This window comes from Mauremys reevesii, linkage group 2 (assembly GCF_016161935.1).
Source record: "Mauremys reevesii isolate NIE-2019 linkage group 2, ASM1616193v1, whole genome shotgun sequence".
NCBI classification, from domain to species: Eukaryota; Metazoa; Chordata; order Testudines; family Geoemydidae; genus Mauremys; species Mauremys reevesii.
In genome coordinates, this window is record NC_052624.1 from 118565798 (window position 1) to 118578128 (window position 12331).

General features: G+C 40.4%; 1 protein-coding gene across 2 annotated transcripts in view; it reads right to left on the reverse strand.

Moving 5' to 3' along the window:
• GABBR2 (gamma-aminobutyric acid type B receptor subunit 2) overlaps nucleotides 1-12331 on the reverse strand; it is a 900562-nt gene that overhangs the window by 591088 nt on the left and 297143 nt on the right. For both annotated transcript variants that reach the window (XM_039527208.1, XM_039527207.1), the window contains exon 3: nucleotides 129-299. In XM_039527208.1, the coding sequence (XP_039383142.1) occupies nucleotides 129-299 (171 nt within the window). The remainder of the gene's footprint in view (nucleotides 1-128; nucleotides 300-12331) is intronic.

Here is a 12331-nt window from a genome sequence, read left to right on the forward strand (position 1 = left end):
CATCTGGCAATAAAAACCAATGAGATTTAAACAATGGATGTATTTTTCCCCATTAATGAAGGAATTAGGTCCCTGAACATTAAACATTAGAAATCACCTTCTTATACTATTAGTTAAGCAGCTCTTACCTCAGAGAATCTTTGTACATCCTGGGTTAGAGTTCCCACCCTCTTCCATTGATAATATTTGAGTAACTTCAAAATCGCAGGATTCACTGCATTATCAGATGGCACTGTCCGGAAGAAATAAGGATATTTTTTCTTATCAGCTAACTCTGGGGTTGTTGCTGCAAATGAAAGCTGAAAAACAAAGAAATGGAAATCTCAATGAGTGAAATCTAATTGCTGGCCCCATAAGAAGCTTACCCTACTTAATGCAAGGCAAAGTACATGAGGTGATGAATTATGGACATTTGGAGAGTTTTTGACTGTCTTATGTTAAAGAAATAACAAATATATTTGAAATCTTGCTATAATCTTTTAGTTTTCAGAAATAAACCTTTTCAACCTTGTCTACCTTTTAAAAAAACAACACTATATATCCTATTAAAATCACAACATTGTATCCATCTGCTACAAATTTAAGTTCATGACTCATTAGAGTTTTAAGAGGGTTGCACCACAAAATTCCCTGGGTCAGATTAACCACAGCTATACTAAAAACCAGGAGCAAGAAGCTCTTGGGGAGAAAACCTCTGAAGAATCCCCTGTGGAAATCCCTCCAATGTCCCTCCACAGGGAAGGGTCCAGAGCCCACTGCCAATCCTGGTCACCACTCTGTGGCTTCAGTGGAAGTTGTGGGTGTACAGAACATTTAAAAATAAAGACATTTAGTGGCCTTCATGTGGATTCAGGTGTCTAAAGCCATGGAGCAAGTCCCTAGCTCCGAATCTCCAAGTGTGTTAGATAGACAATGGCTCTCTCTGGACTGTTGTATTAGGACAGAGCCAGATTGTCCCTGGCTCTTGCACAACTTTTAAAATTAGGCCACTTGGGTGCCTAAATGTGGAGTTAGATGACTAACGCCAGGCACACGTCTGGAAACGTTGGCTAAACTTCTCTGACTAAGTTTCTCCTCTGTAAATTGGAGAGGATACAGACTCACATCTCAGTGGGGTTTTTGAGAAGTAATGAGTAAATGTTTTTTAAAGTGCTTTGAAAACCAAGGCACTGGCTCAGTGCTGAAAATGGCAGTTAGAGTCTATGTTCCCAGTGTTGTCAACACCAATCATAGTATTATAGTACTGGAAGGGATCTCAAGAGTCTTCTAGTACAGTCCCCTGAACTCATGGCAGGACTAAATATTATCTAGACCACCCCTGACAGATGTTTGTCCAATGGGCTCTTAAAAATCTGCAATGATGGAGACTCCATAACCTTCCTAGGCAATTTATTCCAGTGCTTAGCCACCCTGACAGTTAGGAAGTTTTTCCTAATGTTCAACCTAAACCATCCTTGCTGTAATTTAAGCCCATTGATTCTTGTTCTATCCCTCAGAGGTTAAAGAGAACAATTTTTCTCCCTCCTCCTTGTAACAACCTTTTATGTACTTGAAAACGGTTATCATGTCTCCTCTCAGTCTTCTCTTTTCCAGACTAAACAAACACAATTTTTTCAGTCTTCCCTCAGAGGCCATGTTTTCTAGACCTTTAATCATTTTTGTTGATGTTCTCTGGACTGTCTCCAATTTGTCCACATCTTTCCTGAAATGTGGCACCCAGAACTGGACACAATACTCCAGTTGAGGCCAAATCAGCATGGAGTAGAGCAGAACTACTTCTTGTGTCTTACTTACAACACACCTGCTAATGCATCCCAGAATGAAGTTTGCATTTTTTGCAACAGTGTTACACTGTTGACTCATATTTAGCCTGTGATCTACTATGACCCTGAGATCCCATTCCACAGTACTCCTTCCTCACACAGAGACTTTACTTACCCTCTTCAGGGTTGTCCAAATGCCCCTTGCCTCCCAACCATTCATATTTGTGTGCTACATTTGTGGATATCCAATTGGGTACCTTATGCATCAATACCTATGATGCCCTCATTTTTTTTCTCAGATCTCATCTACCTTTCCCTTTACCTCCCCAGTCCTTCTCCTGCATCACCATTTCCCTGGATTCTAATTACTCTCCTCCTTCCCTGGGTCTCCTTAGTGCCCCTAACTTCCTTCCTTCCTTTCTCCCACAAGTTACCTTCTGTCTGCTTTTCTTCTGCCCAACTTTCAACCTAATATTCCAACTTTCTCTTTCTTCTTTTCCTTTCTCACTGAAGGGGGTTTTTCTCCATCCCTTTGATGTCTCTATCTACCCTCAAACCAATCCTGAGCCACTTGCGGCACATTGGCACTGTTGTAGGGGCAGCGCACTCAGGTACACATTTAAGGATGCCAGTTTCTACCTCCATGCATCAGGAAACAGCAGAACTGAGAAAGTCAAAAGAACCCTACTGAATTGTTTGATGTGCAAAATTACTGCTGCTGAAAGGCAGCACAGTTTTGTGAATGACTTTCAGACAAATCATATGCAGCTGCTCAGGGGATAGCATATGTGGTACCTGTGTTTGCCCCAGGCCTTCCCACCTACTTCCTGAAAATGCCCCCATTTCTGACATCCATGGGATACTTGTAGTTATTTTCTGCAGCAAGTTTAATACTCCAAAACTTCTGCCAAGAACCTGCCTCTCCGGCTGCTGTCACCCATGCATGGCTTTTGAATCTCTTTATTGTAACAATTTGATAAAAATTGGTGCTCTCCATATCATATAACAGAAGGGAACATATGGCTCACAGTGATATATTTGTAGATGAATCCATACAAAAATCACTGTTCTTATGCCAGAAGGATTTTTGGTTGATGCTGAAAAAAGCAACAGAAGTTGTATAATGAGATCATAATAAAACTGATCTTTCAGGCTCAGTAGAAGAGTGATAGAGCACAGGTGTAGTATATAAATGTATCCAAGCACACTATTAAGTACATTTGCGTTTTTGGCCATGCATTCTTTAAATTATATTGATATTCAAAAAAGAGATGGGTCTAAACCAAAACATCAGATCTAAATACTCCTGCATGTTGACAAAGATTGGATGTAGCTTGGAAGAGATAGGAGCCGGAGCCTGACCCTAACTCAGGAAAATAATGCTGCATTGGTTTGAATTTGGTCCGTATTTGAGAGGTTAATTTCACAAACAGAAGGGGTACAAACCCAAAAAAGAAAAACAACAAAGTTAATGTTTGCAGAAATGGTTGTGTATAAAAAATGTGTAATGTGTAGTGTATAAAAAAATATAATTAGGGCTGTCAATTAATCGCAGTTAACTCACGCGATTAACACAAAAAATTAATAATGATTAAAAAGATTAAGCATGATTAATTGCACTTATAACAATAGAATACCAATTGAAATTTATTAAATAGTTTTGAATGTTTTTCTACATTTTTAATATTGATTTCAATTACAAACAGAATGCAAAGTGCACAGTGCTCACTTTATATTATTATTTTTTATTTAAAATATTTGCACTGTAAAAATAATAAACAAAAGAAATAATATTTTTCAGTTCACCTCATGCAAGTACTGAAGTGCAATCTCTTTATAGGGAAAGTGTAACTTACAAAATCCTTTTTTTTTTTTTGGTTACATAACTGTACTCAAAAACAAAACAGTGTAAAACTTTAGAGCCTACAAGTACTCTCAGTCCTACTTCTTATTCTGCCAATTGCTAAGACAAACAAGTTTGTTTACACTGGCGGGAGATTCTGCTGCCTGCTTCTTATTTACAATTTCACCTGAAAGTGAGAACAGGAGTTCACATGGCACTTTTGTAGCCGGCACTGCAAGCTATTTACATGCCAGATATGCTAAACATTCAGATATCCCTTCATGCTTTGGCCACCATTCCAGAGGACATGCTTCCATGCTGATGATACTCATTAAAAAAATAATGCATCAATTAAATTTGTGGCTGTACTTCTTGGGGGGAGAAATGTATATCTTCTGCTCTGTTTTACCCACATTCTGCATATATTTCATGTTATAGCAGTCTCAGATGATGACCCAGCACATGTGGTTTTAAAAACACTTTCACTCCAGATTTGACAAAACTCAAAGAAGGTACTGATGTCAGATTTCTAAAAATAGCTACAGCACTTGGTTTAAGAATTTGAAGTGCTGTCCAAAATCTGAGAGAGATGAGGTGTGGAGCTTTTAGAAGTCTTAAAAGAGCAACACTCTGATGTGGAAACTACAGAACCCAAACCATCAAAAAAGAAAATCAATCTTCTTCTGGTGGCATCTGACTCAGATGATGAAAATGAACATGCATCAGTCTGCACTGCTTTGGATTGTTATCAAGTAGAACCCATCATCTGCATGGAAGCATGTCCTATGGAATGGCGGTTGAAGCATGAAGAGACATATGAATGTTTTGCGCATCTGGCATGTAAATATCTTGCAACACCAGCTACAAGAGTGCCATGCAGACGCCTTTTCTCACTTTCAGGTGACATTGTAAACAAGAAGCAGGCAGCTTCATCTCCTGCAAATTGTAACCAACCTTGTTTGTTTGAGAGATTGGCTGACCAAGAAGTAGAACTGAGTGGACTTGTAGGCTCTAAAGTTTTACATTGTTTTATTTTTGAATGCAGGTTTTTTTATACATAATTCTACGTTTGTAAGTTCAACTTTCATGATAAAGAGATTGCACTACAGTACTTGTATGAGGTGAATAGAAAATATATTTTTTTTGTTTTTTACAGTGCAAATATTTGTAATAAAAAATAAATATAAAGTGAGCACTGTGCACTTTGTATTCTGTGTTGTATTTTAAATTAATATATTTGAAAATGTAGCAAACATCCAAAATATTTAAAATAAATGGTATTCTGTTGTTGTTTAACAGCGTGCTTAATCACGATTAATTTTTTTAATCGCTTGGCAGCCCTAAATGTAATACGAGTATTTCAATTAGAAAGGCATTTTCCTTCACCTTCCTTTTCAAAGGATTAACAGAATTTCATTTAAGTGATATAATGACATAAACTCAGACAACCCCTAGTTCAGATGAGTCTTGGAGCATAAGAATGATGTTTAGAGAACTTTATTCCAAGCCTCATATGATCCACACTTGTGTCAATCTATGTCATTATGTCATTTAAATAAAACCTAGTTAGATGTGTGAAGGAACAACTGTTGTACTAATATCACAGTCCAAATATTTAGTTAAAAATGGCATATAACCATTAATGAATAGCATCTCATAGGAAAAACTGCTTTTACTAGTTTGATTTTTGGGATAGGTAAACTAGTTTAATCCATCATATTAACACACACGAGAATATGCAGAACTGAAGTCATCAGTTTAGTCTACTATTATGTGCTTCAGTTAACTGAAGAAAAGTTTGGAACTCAAAACTCCATATATTCTAATTAAAATGACATCAATCATAAATGGCTGAAGAAGTCTGATATGAGCATGGAAGACCCTGGAATTAAAAGGAAGGAAAACACTAGAGATAATCTAATCACATGGGAAGGTTAGTAAAGATAGCAATAGTATTAATGAATGGATTAGTATATTGTAGAGTTTGCCATTGAACAAGCTATGTGTGCTATTAAATAGTATGTTAAAATGGATACTTACAATAAACATTTTAAGATGTTTGCTAAAAATTAAAGGGAATTATAACTCTACTGTAAGACTTGTGCGGGAAAATGAACAAATCAATTATAAATCAGATTGGGTGGCATGAACATCTTCCTTTTATATAACAGTAGAACAAAGAGATTATGCCTTGGTCAGACTTTAAATTAGAACCCTTACAGAAGAGGTGCACTATCTAGTAATCATTATTAATGACATTGTTAATGGACAATGTTTGAATGTAGATAAATGCATATTCCTCCTGCATTGACTATGCAGTGTCTGACACTAGCTATTCATAAATGTTTACAAGTGTGGAGATCTATATGTAAAGGTGACTGGCCAAGTTTTTTCAAGTTTGTTCACTTTTTCATTTTATGACTTTTAGTATAAAGATTAACTTCTGCTTTATTTAGTTTTATCAAACCCCCTTCTTTCATGATTTTTAAAATAGTGGCTATTTTCCCTCTCCCCCACAACTTGTCCATCTTATGGAAAAACTCTTCCTCCTCCTGTCCTTACTTGCAAACCAAGCAGATAGCTTTTATCATATTATCTTTACCCATACATATTTATACATTGCTACACTTTTGCTAAATGTGCCTCCCAGTTCAGAGAGAGTAGGAGAGGAATAATTCATGAACAAGGAGCAGTTTAGATCATAACACAGTGATAAATATGTCCACGGACTTTGTGATGTCACTACGTCACAGAAAACAAAGTTACATGAGATGCTGAGGCTAATGAGGGTACCCAAAAAGCAAATTTCAAGGAGGAATAAAAGACAGACAAAAAGTTTTGTTTGTATGTATGTGTACGCACACACACACACACACACACACACACACACACAGAGCTTAACATATATGCTAACTGGAGTACTCGAAACATTCAAAAAGTGTTGTAGGTCACCTTTAAAAAGCTTTATTTGGAAAGTCTCGGTACTAGAGAGAGCAGCTGGAGGTTTGAGCAATTGCTAGTAATAAAATGTGGAGATTAGAAGTCAGGTATAACAGATGTGGTTGAGCAGAAGACTTCAAAGAAGGGAAACAGAGTTTAACACTTTCAGCAAGACAGGAAGACATCATTCAAAGTAAGAAAAACTAAGTGGAATATAGACTGAGTGCCAAAGGAATCACAGTAGGCTAGATTCACAAAGGTACTTAGGTGCCTAAACGCCTCTCTAGGCATCTCAGTCCTACTATTAGGCAGCACTGATGTTCACCAAACCACTTCTCAGCTATCACATAACCCTGTAGGTGCCCAAGTCCTTATAGGTCCTTAAATCCTGATATTTCCCCACAGCTAATGAGCTGTGTGGAGCCCTACCTCTTGCCTAAGCTCTGGGAGGACTCTCAAACTAGGCATTCCCCTACTTCTCTTCTGAGCAGGGCCTGAGCCAGTCGGCATGTTCAGCACACACCTAACCTGCAGAAAAGACAGCTGTGGCACACAGGACTTTTGAGGGTTGGCTGGCTTGCATATATGTGTATCAAAATACCCAGCAGCCTGGGGGGCTACAGCACTCACCTGCAGGATCTCAAGGGGGGAGCAGAAGGAGCAGAGCCCCTACTGTGCTCCTGACACATTCAGTAGGATTTTGTCCCCCAGCTATAGTGGTGCTGCTGTTGCAGCCTCAGAGGCAGTGTGGTGCAGCACTGATGGGTCTCCTCTCCCTGCCCATAGAGAACAGAAGCAGAGGAGACACTCAAGCTGCTACTGCTGCTGGCTGGTGGGAGTGGTGCAGCCTCTCTGGGGCTGCCTGGACACTGCCTGTAGGAAAGTGGGGATGCCAACGAGTCAGATCTGGTTCTGAGGGTACCTTGTGGGAGCATGCCAATGATCTGGCTCTGGGGGTGCCATGGGGGAAGGGGCAGTGGTGGCCTGGGGAAAGACACTGACACTGCCAGGCCTGTTTTACTGCACAGCCTGTACAGGTCCCATAGGACCCTGACCTCTGCCGCCAGAGCTGATACCATTCAGTAAAATTTTGGGAAACATTTGGTATGGTTTTTAGACTTCACCCCTCCTGGTTGAGAACCCAAGTGGCTGCTGCTCACCTGGGCTGTGGGAGACTGTGTTAAAGTCCATGCCCCAACCTCAGCATGTCTCCCACCTCCCAGGTGAGTGCCCTAACCACTGGGCTAATGGCTACCAAGGGCAACATGGATCCTTCTCTCATTTATCACAAGAAGGAACTGTTCTGGCTTAAGGGCCTAACATCAGGAGGAGCTTATGGCTAAGAATCCTGTGTGGAGATAGGTGCCTTCCTCTGGTCTGTCAGTCAAGTACCTATGGACCAATCAGGTTAGATACCTAAGTCCCTTTGTGGCGCTGGGCCGAGTCTCACTCTTCTCCTCAGCATTTCACTCCTGTTAGGTTAGGCAGCTCCCCACTTAGCTTGCTGGCTTCTGAGAATCATTTTTGCCTACCTCTCTCCGTCTGATGCCTGGGGGAGCCTAAGTGCCTAATTTGGGTCTGTCAATTCCACTTGGCAGCAGAGCACCTAGGAGTTAGGTATTGCAACAGCTTTTCACTAATGCAACTTCCTTTGTTTTGAAGCTATGCAAGGACCTGGTTCCAATGAGCAGCTGAACAGCTGTGTCTCATTGCTAATAATAATTGGGTAAAACTGAGGCAAGTTTTCAGAGTTTCATCTCATCCCAGGAGCTGGAAGTGAGTAACAAACAGAAGTTCCTGACTGAATTCAAAGAGGAAGAAGAACAGACAGGATCCAACAAGTCAAGAAACATCATTTATTTGAAAAAAAAAAGAAAAGAAAAGAAAAAGAAAGGGTGAAGCAGAATGGATTCTGAAGAATCTGGAGCACTCCAGTATGGAAGAAATACAAAGTTCCAATTTGTGAACCTCATGTGACTAAATAGTGTTAATCCAATGTTATTCCACTGAAGTCAGTGGTGTCACTCTGGACTTACATAGTGTACGCAACAGCAGAACTTGACCCACTGAGAGAAACCAGGGAAGTAAAATCAGTCGTAACAAAGAGAGAGAGTATGAGAACATGACAGATTGAGGCTACAGTTGGGATGGATATACATGTGGATGCAGTTAGAGTTGGTGGAGTTTGTGGACACAAAGTTTGATCAAAAGATTGAAGTGTTCAGCAGAAAGCATACATTTCTATCCAAAAATTGTTAAAAACCCAATTTTCTGTCAAAAAACAGTTTTGATGGAAAAATTTCAGCGATCCCTAGATACAATAAGATGAAAGAATGTAGCAACAAGGAAGAGTAGAAAAGAACAATTTGCACTAGCATGAGGGTGGGATGGGAACAAAAAACAGCAGTATGACACTAACCTTTAGAAAACAGAATTGAAAATAAAACTAAGGTACTTAATCCTAAAGATCCTGAAGTCAAAACTAAGGAAATTAAAATGCTTACATTAAAATGCAGCATTAACTTGAACATACCATAAGAGTCATATATTTCAACAAAACAGGAAACACATAGGCAATGGGGCAACCTGGTTAAACAGGAAGCTCCAGAGTTTAGCCAAAGAGGTATCTTTCATCAAACACTCAAAAGTTAGGAAATGACAGAACTGAGGTTTCCTGTGCATTATGATACAGTATTTATATGATCACATATTATTTTGTGCACAGGAACCCTGCCCCGTTCAGTGCGCAGGATAAACCTGTGGAGGGAAGAAGTCTTGCCTGCAGGACCTATGTCTCATTTGCTGCAGAAGATGCAAATGTTGTGAATGAGGCAGGGGACAGCAGGAAGACAAAGGAGGGTCTCAGAATCTGATTCTCCAGGCAGTTAAATGATGGCCTGGAGAATCAGATTCTGTCCTTATCTGTGCCACTGAGATCCTGTATGATGCTAGTCATAGGTGGTCACTAATTGGGTTTCTCATTTTCTGGCAGCTGCACCTAAAGTCAGTGGAACAACCTAAAGTCAATGGTGCTGACTCTCCGGGGCTGCCTGCATACTGGCTGTAGGAACTGGTAAAGTGCTATGTAATGCTAAGAACTCTGATAAAAGAAGTCCCAGGCATCACCAGCTGGGCATCAAAATTTAACAAATCCTCCTGACTGTAATCTTTCAATGCCTGCAAAATGAAGATAATACCACCCCTCACCTCATGAGGGTTTTATGAAAATAAACTAATTTTTGAAACACTCAGATACTCTAGTGATGAGCACTATAGAAAAGCCCACGGGGAAATGAATAATTCTGTCTTTAGAGCAGGGTTTGTCTAGTGTGCAGTAAATAACGCCTCAGGCCACACATTGAGCAATTAGGATAAAACAACGGGTCCTTTGATATAAGTGTCTGTTCAACCAGGGCCGGCTCCAGGCACCAGCTAATGAAGCAGGTGCTTGGGGCGGCCAATACAAAGGGGCGGCACTCCATCCGGTATCGGGGCGGCACCTCCTGGTCTTCGGCGGGAATTCAGTGGCGAGTCCCTCAGTCCCTCTCTTCCTCTTTGAGCTGCCGCCAAAGAGGAAGAGAGGGAGCAAAGGACCCGCTGCCGAATTGCCACCATAGAATCAAGCAGCACAATTGAGCTGCTGCCAAAGTGTCGCCGATCAGCTTTTTTTTTTATCCTGCCTCTTGGGGTGGCAGAAAAGCTGGAGCCAGCCCTGTGTTCAACGTACGTACAGCAGCAGTATTTTTAAAAAGCAAACAAATGTTATGATTGTGTAGAAGGCACTTAAGAGTTAATATTGTGGGTCACACTAGATCTGGATATAGTGCTGACTGCTCTCGGTGGTGTTCGATAATCAAGCAAGCCAAGAGGTCTGACAGAGAACTCCAACACTGTATGTTCAGGACTGCGTAACATGAGACTGTGCATAACACAACAATCAGTCCCCACACTTTACTGCATCACTTCCAAGTTACCACTAATAAAGCACTTCTCTGTCTTGCAACTGCTCCTGCTGGCCCACAAGAAAATATGGTGTCACAACTGTATGGATCTTGCCTCCAGCAGGAGGAGAAAACAAAGGAAAAGTACAAGACAGCAGAATAAGTGAAACTCCTCTAGAGTGGGTGGGAGTTTCTTTTCCTTCACTCTCAACACTGGAGCGGCTTCCCAAAATATGCCTGCTCCAAATACTTGGAGACCAAGCTGTCCCTCAGCAAGTGGAGCAGCTCTGAGTGACTACACTTCTCCAGGAGGCAAGGGAATGGGCAAGAGCATCCAATCAGATGAGATTGCTCTATAGACTGGGGTTTTCCCTGCAGACCATTTGAAAACCCCTGTTCTGAAGAAAATCTGTAGAGTTGACAGTTTTTTTTTTTAACCCCCATTACCTCCCCTTCAGCCTGGGGCTTTACCTCTGACATCAGTGCTTGTTAACAAGAGTGAGGGGTACTAATTAAATTCCCTCACAGTCATTACCCTTTCCCTGGCCAGAAAAAGGAATACGGATAGGTAAAAAAAGGATTTGAGGTACATTTTGTTGGGGAACATCATGTTTTTTATGAGCGTGCAAAATGTAATAAATGCTTCCAAGAACCAGGTGAAATTTCACAAAGCTTCCTAACAGATGTTCATAGACTGGCAAAGCATTGTACAGGCAGAACACTCTCAGAAGAAACAGTAAGGGACAGAAATGTAGAAGACAATCACTTCTGGAAACATCTACTTTTAGAACCTGAACCTGCTAAAATGATCACACGAGTATGTCAGCATGAAATATAAAACAGCAGCAACATCTATCCCCGGAAAATATCAAAGGGGAACCCGAAGAAGCAAATTTAGATGTTAAAAGGTTCCACATACAAGCTCAAAAAGAAATGCACAGCAGATCACTGGTGCCACTGTGACAAAAGACTTATAGGACAGGTGAATGGAAAACTACATTTGGAAGATGCTGTAAGACACCTGCCATATATTTGGAAAACATGCCCAGTTTGAGAAGCTGAGTGCAATAATTTCACAGACAAGGACCTTATGTAGATCTTCAAAGCAGGTGGAAGCAATACAGAATGATAAACAACAACAGATAGGGGAGATAATTTTCCTTGACAAATCATCCACGTGGATATGGGTGATTCATAGTATAGTCAAGATGGTTGTCACTGTGGGTCTTCTATCCAGTTTTAAAACAGTCCTTTTTACTATTCATATCATGTGTGACTATGCATGAATGGTTAAAAGGTCTGTTTTTAAACTGGATACAAGACCCACAGTGACAACCATTTTCATTCTGTAATGTATTCCTGGCTAGTCCAAACAACTCACTAACAGAGATAGAAGGGAAAAATTAGGACTTGATAAATATAAGAAAATAAAAGAAACATGTTTCCAGGATTAATAAAACTGCTGTTCTTTCCGCCAGCTGTAAGTGCTCTTGTTATACTGAAACAAGTATTTTTGTAAGTGGATTAAGCTAAAGTGAAAATTAACCAAAACTACAAGAAGACTCAGTAGAGCAGAATAGCAATGTTCACATGAGGAGCTATTCTGGGCTCCCCCTCCCCCGCATGTGGGTAAGCCCCCACATTTAAGTCCCTGCTCTACCTGATTCAGAGCAGAGTTTTTCATCCCTCATTAGGCAGAGTAAGGACTTGAACGTGAGTCCTCCCTCATAGGCCAGTACCCATGCCACCCAGCCGGTCTCACTGACTGATCCAAAACCTTCCTGCTGAAAGTTACATGGAAACAGCTACATGTCTGCAAAATGTTTCAATTTCAATGAAACAGC